The sequence below is a fragment of the Lathamus discolor genome, chromosome 4 (genome assembly GCF_037157495.1).
Source record: "Lathamus discolor isolate bLatDis1 chromosome 4, bLatDis1.hap1, whole genome shotgun sequence".
Lineage (NCBI taxonomy): Eukaryota > Metazoa > Chordata > Aves > Psittaciformes > Psittacidae > Lathamus > Lathamus discolor.
In genome coordinates this window covers 20322968-20338709 of record NC_088887.1, presented here as the reverse complement: position 1 = coordinate 20338709, position 15742 = coordinate 20322968, and the positions used below count along the sequence as shown (strand labels likewise).

Here is a 15742-nt window from a genome sequence, read left to right as displayed (position 1 = left end):
TTGCCCAGGGGGGTTGTGGAGTCTCCTACACTGGAGATATTCAAGGCCCGCCTGGACAAGTTCCTGTGTGATGTACTGTAGGTTACCCTGCTCTTGCAGGGGGGTTGGACTAGATGATCTTTTGAGGTCCCTTCCAACCCTTGGGATTCTGTGATTCTGTGTGATTCTGTGAGGGGACTAATGTGAGAGAATGAGGCAGAGGTAGAGGAGGAATGTCAGGCAGAGGTGAAAGAGTGAATTCTCCGGTGGGATGGGATCAGTGTGCATACTGTAAGGAATCCGGATGTTGGAAGTGAGACTGCCCTAAAAGGCATGCCCACAAAGTGGCTCCGGTGACTGAATTGGAGCTAGACTGACGGGGACTTGGGGAATCTACCCTAGCAGATCCACTGGTTAAATTAAAGCTAGGGACTAGAGAAAATGAAGTGGAACTTTTAGGGGATACAGGAGCAAGTTATTCAGTGTTTAATCAGAGGGAAAAAGAATTTGTTACAGATGTGAGAGATACTGCCCACCAAGAAAAAAAGCATTGTTTCTGAAACCTTTACAGTATAAATTGGGAAAACAAATAGGAATGCATAAATTTTTATACATGCCAAATTCTCCAAAATCTTTATTAGGGAGAGAAGCAACATTTAAAGAAGGCAAAATGGAATTAAGAGCCAAAACCAATCAATTAATTGCAGTTTTGAGTTTATTTTTAATTCAACAGAGAAGCAAACAGGAGGAGCTCCCTGAAATAATAGAAATACTTAATCAGGTATATCTGGGAGTATGGGCATCTGAAGTTCTAGGTAAGGTGAGAAAATGCTTTGCCTGTTAAAGTAGAAATAAGAGGGGGTCCTGCCCAATTGGAATAAAACAACCCTGAGTGGTTAAATACCTGCCCCAGGGAGCACGAGTGACCAGGAGCGCGGCGAACAGAGTGGGCAAACAGAGCGGGACGAGGCAGTTTGAGCGGCAGTTCGTGCGGGCAGGCGAGTGGGATGGTGAGCACCCGTTGTATGGGCAGGGCCCGGTCTAGGAGCTCTGCTCTGGCTGCCCCGGCGGTGGCCAGCATAGGCACCCAGACAGAGCCGATGACAGGGGAGGCTGCAGTGCAGAGCTCGGAGTGTAGAGGGTGCCTACACTGGTCTTGTGAGGGAAAGGAGCACGACGGGCAGGGCTGCGCTCGGTGCTCCCTGATGGAGGCCCTCCTGCAGCAGGTGGCTGAGCTGTGGTATGCTATTAGCGGGCTTCAAGATGTCAGGGTAGCTGAGAGGAAGCAGGGCTGCTTGCTCCAGCCCCATACTGTGCGGGGGCCTCAAGCTTCCCCTCCAACTCATGAAGAAAAGAAGGAGGCCACCAACCCGGGAAATTGGGAATTGGTGATAAAGAAAAATAACAAAAGAAGGAGGAAAAGGACAATTAAAAGCAAGGAGCTTCCTCCTAAATCTGTTGTCCCCACGCAGAACCGCTTTGCTGTCCTGCAGGAGACTAATGAGGAAACACACTTGCACCACAAACAGCTGGATTATGCACGGGTTAAGATCTCTACTGGCGCTACAAAAAAAAAGTGGCGGGTCATAGTTAATAGGGGACTCTACTTTGAAAGGGACGGAAGCACTCATCTGTCGGCCTGACCCCGTCTCGAGGGAGGTGTGCTGCCTACCAGGGGCGCAGATCAGGGATGTTACAGAGAGGCTACCTGCTCTAGTAAGTTCCACGGACTATTACCCGCTCCTGGTGATCCATGTGGGTGCTAGGGATATAGGTAGTAGTAGACTGGGGACCATAAAGAAAGACTACAGAGCCCTGGGAGAGGTGGTTAGGGGCTCCGGTGCTCAGATAGTCTTTTCGTCAATTCTCCAGGACACAGGGGAGGACCAAGAAAAAGCTAGGAGGACTGGCCAGGTCAATAGATGGTTAAAAGGGTGGTGTCATAGTCAGGGGTTTGGGTGTCTTGAACATAAGACTGAAGTTAGTAGGCCAGATCTACTGGGGGCTGGTGGAGCTGCTCTGGTAAAGAAGGGGAAGAACAGTTTTGGTAGGAGGCTAGCCAGACTGGTCAAGGAGGCTTTAAACTAGATGTGTTGGGGGAGGGGGGCATCATTCCATCCCAACACACCCAGTCAGTTGCCAGCACCTACAATAAATGCTCGGAACAATGTAGATATATTCCAGCTGCTCCAGCCAACGAGCTGGCTTCAATTGGAGCTCGTCTCAGATGCCTCTATACAAACGCCCATAGCATGGGAAACAAACAAGAGGAATTAGGGATGTGTACACATCTACGGGGGTATGATATAATAGGCATCACAGAAACATGGTGGGATGGCTCCTATGACTGGAGTGTTGGAATGGAAGGTTACAGGCTCTTTAGAAAGGACAGGCCTGGCAGGCGGGGAGGGGGAGTTGCCCTTTATGATAGGGATAGGCTGGAGAGTATGGAACTCTGTCTGGGGGCAGGTGAGCAGTTTACAGAGAGTTTGTGGGTCAGGGTTAAAGGGAAAACAGCTGTGGGAGACATTACTGTGGGGATCTGTTACAGGCCGCCTGATCAAGGAGAACCTGTGGATGAAGCACTCTACAGACAGATAGGAAAAGCCTCACACTCGCAGGCCCTTGTTCTCATGGGGGATTTCAACCACCCTGACATCTGTTGGAACGATGGCACTGCACGGCACAAGCAATCCAGGAGGTTCCTCGATTGTGTGGAAGACAACTTCCTTCTGCAAGTAATAGAGGAGCCGACAAGGACAGGTGCCATGCTTGACCTTGTGCTCACCAACAGGGAAGGGCTTGTTGAGAATGTGGTACTCCAGGGCAGCCTTGGATGCAGCGATCACGAGATGGTTGAATTTGAGATCCCCAGGACAGTGAGAAGAGCGTGTAGCAAGCTCACTGCCCTGGACTTCAAAAGAGCAGACTTTGGCCTCTTCAGGAGCCTGCTTAGTAAGGTTCCATGGGATATAGCCCTGGAGGGCAGGGGGGCCCAAGACTGTTGGTTGATATTCAAAGATCACCTGCTACAAGCTGAGGAGTGCTGCATCCCAACTAGAAGGAAGTGCAGCAGGAGGGCGAGGAGACCTCCTTGGATGGATAAGGAGCTGCTGAAGAAAATTCAAAGGAAAAAAGAGTCTTATAAAAAATGGAAGCAAGGACAGGTGGCCTGGGTAGAGTACAGGGATGTTGTCCAGGAAGCTAGGGACCAGGTTAGGTAGGCTAAGGCCCAGTTAGAATTAAACCTAGCCAGGGATGTTAAGGATAATAGGAAGGGATTCTACAGGTACGTAGCAAACAAAAAACAGACTAGGGACAAAATAGGCCCCCTGAGGAAGCTTTCGGGAGAACTGGCTACGCAGGATCTGGAGAAGGCTGAGGATCTGAATGACTTCTTCACCTCGGTCTTCACTGGCAAAGGCTCTGACCACACCACCCAAGTCTTGGAAGGCAGATGCAGGGACTGTAAGAATGAAGACCTTGGGCCCACTGTAGGAGAGGATCTGGTTCGAGACCATCTTCAAAATCTGAACGCACACAAGTCCGTGGGACCTGATGGAATCCATCCGCAGGTCCTGAAGCAGCTGGAGAATGAAGTTGCTAAGCCACTGGCCATCATATTTGAAAAATCATGGCAGTCAGGTGAAGTTCCCGACGACTGGAAAAAGGGAAATATAACCCCCATTTTCAAGAAGGGGAAAATGAAGACCCGGGGAATTACAGACCAGTCAGTCTCACCTCTGTGCCTGGTAAAATCTTGGAGCACATTCTCCTGGACAACATGCTAAGGCACATGAAAATCAACAAGGTGCTTGGTGACAGCCAGCATGGCTTCACTAAGGGGAAATCCTGCCTGACCAATCTGGTGGCCTTCTATGATGGGGCTACAGAATTGATGGATAAGGGTAAAGCAGTTGACATCATCTACCTGGACTTGTGCAAAGTGTTTGACACTGTCCCACACGACATCCTTCTCTCTACATTGGAGAGATATCAATTTGATGGATGGACCACTCGGTGGATAAAGAACTGGCTGGATGGCCGCACACAAAGAGTTGTGGTCAATGGCTCGATGTCTGGCTGGAGACCGGTAACGAGTGGTGTCCCTCAGGGATCAGTGTTGGGACCGGTCTTGTTTAACATCTTCATTGCTGACATGGACAGTGGGATTGAGTGTGCCCTCAGCAAGTTTGCCAATGACACCAAGCTGTGTGGTCCGGTTGATACGCTGGAGGGAAGGGATGCCATCCAGAGGGACCTTGACACGCTTGTGAGGTGGGCTGATGCCAACCTTATGAAGTTCAACCACGACAAGTGCAAGGTCCTGCACCTGGGTCGGAGCAATCCCAGGCACAGTTACAGACTGGGCAAAGAAGAGATTCAGAGCGGCCCTGCAGAGAAGGACTTGGGGGTGCTGGTCAATGAGAAAATGAACATGAGTCGGTGTGCGCTCGCAGCCCAGAAAGCTAACTGTATCCTGGGCTGCATCAAAAGGAGTGTGACCAACAGGTCGAAGGAGGTGATCCTGCCCCTCTACTTTGCTCTCATGAGACCTCACCTGGAGTATTGTGTGCAGTTCTGGTGTCTTCAACATAAAAAGGACATGGAACTGCTGGAACAAGTCCAGAGGAGGGCCACGAGGATGATCAGGGGACTGGAGCACCTCCCATATGAAGACAGGCTGAGAAAGTTGGGGCTTTTCAGCCTGGAGAAGAGAAGGCTGCGTGGAGACCTAATAGCAGCCTTCCAGTACCTGAAGGGGACCTATAGGGATGCTGGGGAGGGACTCTTTGTCAGGGACTGTAGGGACAGGACAAGGGGTAACGGGTTAAAACTTAAACAGGGGAAGTTTAAAATGGATATAAGGAGGAAATTCTTTCCTGTTAGGGTGGTGAGACACTGGAATGTGTTGCCCAGGGAGGTTGTGAGTGCTCCATCACTGGCGGTGTTCAAGGCCAGGTTGGATGAAGCCTTGTGTGGGATGGTTTAGTGAGAGGTGTCCCTGTCCATGGCAGGGGGGTTGGAACTAGATGATCTTGAGGTCCTTTCCAGCCCTAACTATTCTATGATTCTATAACAGGTATTACTGATTACCTTTACAGAAATGAAGATAAAGGAACAGTCTGCTTAGATACATTGCTCAAGAATCAAGAAGGCATCAGAACCAGATAAACACCAGAACTGAGAAAAAGTATGGTGTGTTGAGTCTTCAGGACCCACACATATGATACTACATCGATCATAATTTGGACTTGTATAATAATAGGTGTAGAAACATGGAATCAAAATCTGTATCTGAGATTGATACAAAATGTTACCAGTGTCTTAAGCAAGAGTGATTGTTAGATCTGTACTCAGCTACCTAAATCAGGAGAGAGACTGGGCATTCCTTTAATTGGCCTCCTTATTCCATTTAAGACAAATTGGAATAGATTAGATGTGGAAACAAGTTAAAATATTTCATGAGGCGGTGCAGGACAACACCTCCTGGGGACTTGAGGAAATCTGGGAAAAATTAACATCACAGGTACCCTATCTCTCCTGGTTGAGACAGTTGTTTTTTTACTGTATTGGTAATAATAGGAATGGTTTTGATTACATGTATAACTGTCCAATACTCCTTTTGGTGTTGCAAATAATCCATGACGAACTATGATGAATGGAAGAGAAACAAAATTTAACATCAAGTAGAAACAGGGAAATGCTTCAGGAAACTTTAAATAAGAATGGAATAACTCAGTTGCGATAGAATTTGCAATAGGACAAGAAAAGGGGGTTTGAAGAATAGGGTGGATGGAAGAATCAAGGGTATGGAAACAGTTTTGTTCTCAGCTTTGGTAATGACCATGAAGTATCCCACTTGAGTGGATCCAAATTCAGCACCTTTTTAGCTCATGCAGCTGTTAAACTGGTAACTCTTCTCTGCATAGTTGGTGCCTGCCTGTTGTGGTAAATGCCTCTGACAGGGGACCCTGGGGCAGAAAGTTGTTCTTGTGCTGAATGCTCATAAATGATCTGAAGACCAGTGAAAATTGATGCACCATTGGCAAATTATGATTTGGGAGCTCATTATTCCTTTGTGAAAACAATTTTACAGCCTACTGATGAAGCTCGTAAAAGCACAATTTTAATATGCCTCCTGATGTGTTTTTAATTCCCTCACTGATAGTAAAGAAAATTCTTACCAACTTTCAGGACGATTTATACTATATTTTTACCTTGATGGCATATTGATTCTGCTGAACATTCCTTCTGCGAAATAATGAACAAGCATCTTAAGTCCAGTTCACTGAGGTTGTGTAGTGAGTTTTTTACACCTAGGAATTATTCTGCTGGTTCTGTATTCTGATAGCAGGTACAACCTAGGAGGAATGGGGCAGGCTGTTCTGTGGAAAAATCTTCCTGCTCTTTCACTTTCTTCCTTCTTGATTAGACTTTCCTGACACCTAATGGTCTTCTTGTTTGGAAATTTTAATCTCACATTAAGTTACAAAAAAATTTCCTAGTAACCAAAGCTGTTGCTGTATTTACATAGGAAAAATTTGCTCATGGAAAGTGGTCTTGGAAATATGTTTGCGGACAGAATAAACATAGGAAGCTCTGCATTTATTGCACTAGCTCTTCACTTGCTTTTTTGTTCAGTAAAAGTAGTTATAAGCTTCCCCCCTCAACCCCACAAATAAAAGGCCTCCAAAAGGAGACGCACAATGTAAGCCAAGTTGTAAAACTGAAAAAACCTTTTACACTGACGATGGGGGAAGCCCAGTTGTTTTGGTGAAATTCACTGGTGTATTAAGTACATTAAACTCCCATCCTACTTTATGTGGAGGTAGCCTTCATCCTTTGAGAAGCCCTGGCATCCTTTGAGAAGCCCTGGGCTGTGGGCACTCACACATGGTCCATACTAGCCTTGCTCAGGCAGCCCCATTGCTTCAGTTCCCTTTGGGCTCTTACTGAATGTGAGCAGCAGCTGGGACTATCTGCATATAATTTTTCAACATTGTGAGCAGGGCCTGAGTCTCTGAAAAGGAAATAAAGACTTCAGGATTAATCCCTGGAATAATGGCAAATTCAGGCATATTTCTTTGCAATGCAAGGTAAACTACCTGTATTTTTCAAACAAATAATTACTGCTTTCCGTACACTCTGGAGGCTAACAGGCTCCCAATCATGTGAATGAGGTAATCTTTCAGCAACTTAATACTAAATTTGAGAACAGCTGAAATAAGTAAACCACTTAGAGGAAAATAACCTCTCTGTGATGGCCCTTTCTCAGAAATACAAGATTTGATGTTCATCACCAGCAAGTGTGTAGAGAAACAACTGAATGGGAGAATCTGTCCACTCCTTTAAGTACTTAATGGGACACTTATTTCCCTTTGCTAAAGAAAGGCTGGTGACATCTGTATTTAGTTGAAGCTAAAGGCTGGGGGAGACAAGGAAAGACTGTGCTGTAAAGCAAGAGGACAAGACTAATGCTCCTTTCAGGTCAAAAGCATCTTCTCTTTATCACCTGAAAATCTGCAGGCCTCAGCAGAAGACAAATGCTTGAAGTACTGAAAGACTAAGTATAATCTAGTTGTTAGAGGAATAGTGACTGTGGGTTTGGCTAGGAGGTGTGAATGAGCTCATAAAGGAGTGTCTGATTATACATAGGAGCATATAAGGTTAAGGATTCATCTACTGCTACTAAAGTGTATGTTTTTGAAATGGTGGTCTTAAAAACAAACTTTGCATCTTGTTTTTGGACAGTGTAATTTTCTGTGACTGAAGATGACAAGTGGTAACAGGTTTTTACTTTTCTTTAGATTTTGGGGAAAATAAAAATTCTCTGTACAATCAAGAGGAAATTTAATTCCCAATATATTTTCACAGCAGATTTTCAGGTGTGTTATGGTCAACAGGAAAACTCTTTCAAAAGACCCCCAGCTGAAACTCATGATAGCAGATACAGATTGAGTAGGAGCCTATAGGAGCTTAAACCCCTAAAACTAAAAATCAGATAAGTTGTGAAACAAGAAACACTTTTAAAACAAGAAATGAGCTGGTTTTAGCGCTGTTCTAAAGCACTAGGAGAATATATTTGGTGCCACAAAACAGGCAGGTTTTCATAAAGCCAGAGAAACTGAAGTAATTGTGAGTGGATTTTAGTCCAGTTCACAATTTTGTTACCACAGCCATTTCTCATTGAAATTTATCTTTGCTAATACTGAAAAATGTTAGTCCTTCCATGTATGTCGTTGTGTGCTACTATGACTTACAGGGATTTACATATCCCAGTTCTGTAGTCTGTACCCAGATGAAACTGATACCAGGGTTATTTACAATCTGTTCAGGTTTGTGATGGTTTTAATAATCTCATCTGAAGACCTAGAGGCAAGGGGTGACTTTTGATAAGTGTCTTACTAAAATAAATTGATATTCCCATTTTGAAAACCTGCTCAAGGGCAGACTGTGCTTTAAACACTCTTGTTCGTGAAACTGGTATTACACTGAGATATTTCGTTGTGGATTTGTGTGATGAGGTGTCAAAACTGTCTGAACACTTAATGTGAAGTAAAAGTCTGGAACGTGTTATTGCTACATATCTCTTGGTTTATCTTTATATTAGTTCAAGGCTGCCCTATCCAAGACTTACTACATTATTCATATTATAATTTGGATTTAGGCTTTGAGTCTTTACCCAGAAAAGCATCATTAAAATCATATAAAGGACTAGAAATTTGCAGATGTAAAGGGCCTTTTGGTGCTTGATGACTTCAAAGTATAACTCTTATAGACTGATCTTTCCTAGAGCAAAACTCCTGCTGGGAATGGCAAAAACTCTGCCTGCCTGAGTAAGGGGTCACTGGGTTCTCCTCGCTGGGTCTGGAGTGGCCAGGTGGAGCCTGCCATTCACTAGTGCAGAGGTTGTGTGTGCAGTGGTCACCTCCTTTCATCACTGGGAGGAAGGTGAAATGGATCTTGCCCAGCTCTGCTGGAGCTGCATGATGTGCCACTGGGCAGTGAGGCTGTTGACCTCCCACATATGGAGGTGACTGGTAGGGGTAGCTCAGGAAATGGGAGGGGAGCGACCCACTGCCTCCAGAGAAACCAAGAGCAGGCAGGGGATATACAGACCCAAGAGCCTGACAGGGTTCCTCTAAGAGCTCCTTCACGAAGGGCTGTGCTTCAGTGTAAATTTGCTTTCTTCTGTCAGTGCCCTGACACGGTAGGACCATGAGGAGTGAGCGTCAGTACATAATGTCACTGCTGGTTCTGGCATGGCTGCTCTTCTGTGGCTGCCATGATTACCATGAGTGTGCATGATGTGCTCTGCAGCACTTTGATGTTTAAGAGGAGCTGGCTGAAGTAATGGCATGGCAGAGGCACTTCTTTTCTGTTCAAAAGCCGGCCCTGAGCCCCAGCAGATCTAGCCACCTCAAAGCTATCTTCATGGAGCCAAAACTACTGTTTTCCTCACCAAAGGTGTAACAAAAACTTCCAGACATGGATGGTTGCAATAGAACACCCTCCCCTGAAGGGAGGGGGCAAAAGAAGAAAGGAGGAAGAATTAAAAACTCACACAACAAAAGGGAGCTAAATACCTCTCCCCTAGCCTCCTTCAAATCCCAGAGACAGGAGAGTAGATATTATGAGGCAGGTTTGGTTTCTAGCAGCTTGATCTTTCCTTTTGTGTGCACTTGGCTTTGTGAGCATTGATGTCCTGTTGGTAATTATAATTCTGTTGACACCTGTATTCATGATGACACCCCTATATCGCATTTTCATCCCAGTGTGAAATGTCACTATTTTTGCTATTGTTTTGTTTAGTACTATGAATTTAACCCAGAACTGGGGAAAAAAAAAAGAAAAAAAAAACAAAAAACAAAAAAACAAAACATAAAGACACTTCTCACAATGAACAATGGGCCATTGATAACCTTGCAGCTTAGTTACTGATCCTATCTCAGTACTTCCATCTCTCTCCTTCCTCCCACCCCTCTCTTCAACCAGACAAGGTTTTCTTTCAACAAGCTGATGACAGAATAATTTCTCTAGGTTGATTGTTTGCCCCACATGGCCCTCTGGAGATCATCATACAAGTAGAGAGAAGCAGATCAAAAGGCTGCAAGAAAAAGAGGCAGAGGATTGAAAAAAATCTGTCATAAAGACTGCTCAGGTTTCAGTCTAATGATGAACAGGCTTGTAAAGTATTCTGAGACCTGTCAAATTTTCCCATCTAAAATCCAGACTTATTTTAAAAAGAATTTTCATAATGAATGTGCCTTTTCCCCCCATTCACAGGCTCAGAGTATTTTCTGAAAAAGTTCTGCAGTGAAGAGGATTCAAACATTTGATCACATGCAGCAGCACAAGATAGATGGAGTACAGCTGACTCAACAGCTACAGGGGATTTGGGTAAGTGCCCACCATTCCAGCCAATAGAACTTACTAAAATATTGGTAAATATCAAATTATTTGTGACCTTTTAAAGAAAATTCTTACTTTATCCCTAGTCAGACAAATTTAATCTCACTTGGAATTCTTAGTAGGAATAACATGTCAGGGAAGACAAATGCAAGGAATAGCTAATGGAAACATTCATTAGCAAATTAGCATCCAGCTGTGAAGAGTTGTGTTTTTGGTTTTAGTTTTTGGTTTGTTTTTTGGTGTTCTTTTTGTGTGTGGAACTTAGCTTTTATCTATGGATACACAGGCCAGATTCATGCTATTAATGTGAGAGGAAGAAGGTTACAAACCCCTTGCAGAGCTGAGGCTATCAATGTATGTCAAGCCCACTCATGTTGCTTTCAGAATGGAAACAATCAGTTGCTTGAAGGAGGCAATGTTATCCAACTTGTGGTGTCAGTCAGCCTATTCCCACAGTCACTGCATTGATGGAGGAAAATTTTGGTAAGTGAGACTTCTTATCTGGCTCCACTGCAATTGAATTACATGGGTTTTCTGACTGGAAATTACATTGTCTCCTGTCACGAAGGTGTCACAAAGGACATAATAATCGCACCACCTTTGTTTATTTTTAAAGTAGTAATAATGACTATATTCTTGAATGAAAATAGTGGGGGTTTGAAATCAAGTCTTCAATTAAACTGATGAACCTATACAGTCCAAATTGACATAGTTAATACAATTGCTTTGTGTAGTGCAAGGGAAAACTCTGTCATGGTCTAAGAGAAGCAGAAGACATGAGTGTTAGCTCTTCTTGCAAGATCTTGATCAAAGAATGTTTTTACCGATGAGTGATGTCTTGTTTTCTTTCAGCTAGGTCTTGGCAGTACCACTTAATTGACAAGGACCTCAAAACTTCCTTTAAGTCTAAAATGGCTATTAGAGGAACTTGAAACATGGCAAAAGAAATATTCATAAGTGAATCTTTCTATTTCACAATTGAAGTAATTTTTCTTTCTTCTTTAAAATTTTTTTTCTTTTAAAAAAATCTGGTAGCAGCTCTCTGATTTCACAGCATCTATGAAATCTGTGATATTACATGCTTTCTTAGACCAAGATATTAGCAGCATTATTGACTGCATATTTATTTAACTTTTAAGGATTAGATAAGGTTGTACTGTACTGCAGCAGGATTCTACAACTTTGCTGCTTGATTTCTGTTTCTAAAAGTAAGGAAATTGAAGTAATCATGAAGTAATCATAATGTTGCTGGGTTTTGTCAGGAAAGTCTTATTTTACTGGTAACTTTCAAGCTGCAAACAGATGGCTACAGTATAATCTAATTGCTAGTGACATCAAGCATTATTTACTGAAGATTTCTATTTATATTGCTCTCTTCAAAAGCATAAAAAAAGTAATTAATTAGAGTGATACTCATTTAGATCTTTGTCTGCCCATGTGACTGCTGGGCTCTGGGGAGCAGGCATATAGGATTAAGAGCATCTCATCACTAGATCAGTGTGTTTGAATCCAGACCATGGCTAGAGGCAACTGAAGGCCATTAGCATACGCTGACTATTCAGTGGCCTATATCAAATGATTTGATAGTCTCTGCATATTTGCTCACCTATAGAACCGCCATAATGATCAGTGGTCTGATAAGAAAATCTGTAGACTGAATGTGCATGTCTGGAGAATGTGTTTCAGCCTAAGAACAACCTATTTGTTCGAGGATTTGGGGACACTCTCTGTACATTCCCCGTCCAAGGGACTTGAAGTGACTATTGCTTTTGTGTTTCAGTCCAAGATGAACCTGGACTTGTGTTAGTCTCTCAGTGATTTTGGAATTGCACTGTCTCCACTGAAAGTGAAAAAGGAAGGCAATGTAATACAACTGCAATAGAAAAAAAATGGCCTATTTTGTCTCAGCATTAGATTAATTAGCCAATGTCTTAAAAACACTGTAGTCGTGTTTGTTATAGATACTTCTATATGTATTAGCCAGTTTGTAGGTGGGTGCAGCATGGCTGGTGGTTACCTGATGATCCTTTCTTTGTAATTAGGCTGTTTAAACTCTTTACTATAGATAATCTTGTAAGTGAAAAGTGGAAAATCCAAAATAATATATGTTTTAGTTTTTATAATGTCAGATATGCAGTGGCCTTAATAGAAAAATCTATGTTTTCAGTAGGTTTATATTCTTGGCATTTCATCTCGAATCCAGTTAAGTTGCACTAAAGTTTCTAACTTCTAACACACAAGATTAAAGAAATGCAGAGCTAAGTGCAAAAAGGAGGTCTTTTTTTGTCAAGAACCTCCAAATTTGGGCTAGAATGATATTTTTGGATCACTGCAATAACCTCAAGATTTTATACTGAATTTCCTTTATTTTTAATTAGGTCTCTTGATTTCAAAGTTTTTCTGATGTAGTCTGAAGAATGTGAATGAGAGGAGACTTTTTCCAAAATTCTTTAATTATGGTCCAAAGTTTTGACCATAAAGCACTTCCTTCAAACATGCTTTCCTTTCAAATCTGTTCTCACTGACAATTTCTCCATTTCATATCAGTATGAATGTCCTGTGGGAAACAGTGGTTAGCTCATGCAGGTCAGAAAACACAATAGAAATCTGTTTTTCTTGTGAAGCTTAGGAGATGTGATTTTTGTCCATTTTTATATCAGGAATATTAAACTTATTTGTGCTTTCACATTTTATTGAGGTATCTGGGAACCATGGAGTCAGAAACATCATTTCAAACAAAACCTCTAAATTTTTAGCTTATCTGTCAAATACATATTTAGGTACATTTGTTGTATGATAAGATGGGCAAGATTTGGAAAATGCTATCATTCCCTAGGTTAAAATAAATGTCTGGAAAAGTTTCAGTAATATTTTCTGTGAAACACAGGAAGAAAGATCTAAATATCCTACGGAAGTCATCTTTGTTTGACAGCAAAGCAAGTATTCTGGCAATATTTAAAGTAAAATCTAACTTCCATTACTAAGCATAACTAAAGTAAAATTACTATGGACCAGGGTGGGTGGAAGGGGTGCATCTGAAGAATATTAGTATTTCACTAGTGGACTAGGGGATATAGGCAAAGTTAGAATAACTCTGATATTTAGCACAGAATAACAGGTAAACAGTTTACTCCGTGACTTCAACAGTCTTAAGTGAATAAGTTTAAATAGATCTAGTAAGTCAAGATCTCTGGCTTGTTCAAAAACTAGTTGTTCAGTATTTTTATGCTTTAATAACTGTATTTCGCTAACAGTTAACGGTTTTTCTCCTTAGAAGAGAAGGTATTATGCTACTTTATGTAAATCTCTTGGAAATACTTAATATAGTCATATACTTCATTTGATCACTGTTTCTCTTCTTATCTTGTAAATTCTCTTCTTATCTTGTAAATATGTAGTTAACATCATTTCTTTTCAGACCAGATTTCTTTTAATCTCAGTGCAGACAAGGGTGTGCTGTAATGATGCAGACACACATACACAAATATAATGTTTAAAAGATTATTATGAATGTTTTTGGAGGTTTTTTTGGGTTGTGTTTTTTTTTGTTTGTTTGCGTTTTTGGGGGGGGGGAGGGGGGCTAGGGTTTTATTTTGTGGGGTTTTGCTTTGTTTTGTTTTTTTGTCAGTATGGTACACCAGTTAAATTTCCCTAGTCTCTGAGCAGGCAGAAAACCAGCCTCAGCTGGAGGTTTTGTCTATCCAAGGCTATGAGATGAAGCACCAGATGGACCCATACTAGTGCATGTCTCTTGAAACACACCTTTTTCTGATTTTGTAGGATGAAAAGAACAGCATGCCTTTGAATTTTCAATTGCTTTGAAAAAACTGGGCAAAAGTTTGTTCCCCAGTCTCTCATTTTCTTTGGACAGTGTAGGCACCTGCTTGATTCACAGAACATCTTTGCATTTGAGACTTTAGCTATGATTTAGTCTTCATCATGTAAAGCTCTGATTCTGATGGAAGTTTGATGAAGGAGAGGCTCCAAGCTTTGACCCAACATTTAATTGCAAAGTTGATGTAATATGGAGCTAGTTCAGGACTCTTGTTTTTAAATCTCAGTAATGGAGAGAAATATGTGACTAGTGAATAAACACCAGTCATTCTAGGACCAAATAATTGAAGCTGAAAAAGATTTTTCTGCCTGTGTGTATGTGTCTGTCTTGCATAGTCTGCAACTGCAAATCCTCACGTTCTGAATAGCTGTCAGAGAAATGTATTAGCTTACCTATAAAACCAAAACTATATCTGGTGGGAAAAAAAAAACAAACAGCTGTTTTTCTAGGGTGAACTGATCTCTGTTCTTAGTTTTATTATTTCCTTACAACAAATGTAATAATTTAACATGTATATGTCTGTTTTGTGTACCCTCAAATGCTGTAATTTTGGGAACTTATGTCTGTTCATAGCTTTCCTCTGTCATCAGCTTTAGTCCTCTGCTTAGGAAATTGCTGACCTTCAAGATATATATGTGTGCCTCTGTGTCATGTATGTATGTCATATATATACATGTGTGTGCTTGTTGGCATGTATGTATTTTTTCAGCTTTGCAGGTGTTGCTTGGTGTCAGAAATGAGATGGCACTATAGAGTCTGAAATCAGAAATGTGTAAGAAGAGAAGAGCTATGTTTCAAAGTCTCAGCTCCAAAGATAATCCACAACCAGAGGGAAACTTTATAATTGAAAAGTGTCTTCAAGTTCTTCTTATCTCGGGTGCCCTTTTTTCTGTAACTATCCTTTTGAAAATAGCCAATTATCACCATTTGGTAGGCTTGTCTTCAAGACACATATTGTAAAGTTCCAAGTCCTATTTTATCTGTTTCAGAAGAGCCAAGGCGATGAAGTAGAAGGCAATAGTGAAAATGTTATCTGAATGTTTCACATGTACAAGTTAAAAACAAGTTCCACAGAAGAACTTGAGGTAGAGAGAGGTAGTCTTCTGGTTTTGTTCACCAAGTTACTTTTAAGTGATAGCAAATGATCTAATATGCATCTAGAAACAAGAGGTTCTAGAAGACCTGACAGCAGTACATTTAATGTACTTCACAACTATTCACAACTTGGGTGCAGGTACCAAAGCAAGTGTGGCAGTAAGACAAACAGTAAACCAACAACACAAGAAACTATTTTAGACATGTAAAATACATGTATGAAAACACATTTTTCACTAGCTTTGTTACGTGCTTCTCACATACATAATTTTCTCTCAGAAGTTTTCATTTTTACTATTAAATTTGTTTTTTGTTTTTTGTTTTTTGTTTTGTTTTGGTTTGGTTTTAAACTGCCACACACTGTGAATGAAAAATAAAGAATAAGCAGAGGATTACAGGATTACAGTTCTATTCTCA

At 41.7% G+C, this 15742-nt stretch overlaps 1 protein-coding gene across 10 annotated transcripts in view; it reads left to right on the top strand.

Annotated features, from left to right (window-relative positions):
- The window catches only part of LOC136013124 (zona pellucida-like domain-containing protein 1), a 103206-nt gene that overhangs the window by 61043 nt on the left and 26421 nt on the right, over positions 1 to 15742 (top strand). For 7 of the 10 annotated variants that reach the window (XM_065676485.1, XM_065676487.1, XM_065676486.1 and 4 more), the window contains 2 exons: positions 10270 to 10383; positions 10780 to 10878. In XM_065676485.1, coding sequence (XP_065532557.1) covers positions 10863 to 10878 — 16 coding nt within the window. In that variant the 5' untranslated portion in view covers positions 10270 to 10383; positions 10780 to 10862. Of the gene's footprint in view, positions 1 to 7445; positions 7536 to 10269; positions 10384 to 10779; positions 10879 to 15742 lie in introns of those variants that run through there. The other 3 variants (XM_065676491.1, XM_065676488.1, XM_065676493.1) reach the window with 3 other exon arrangements.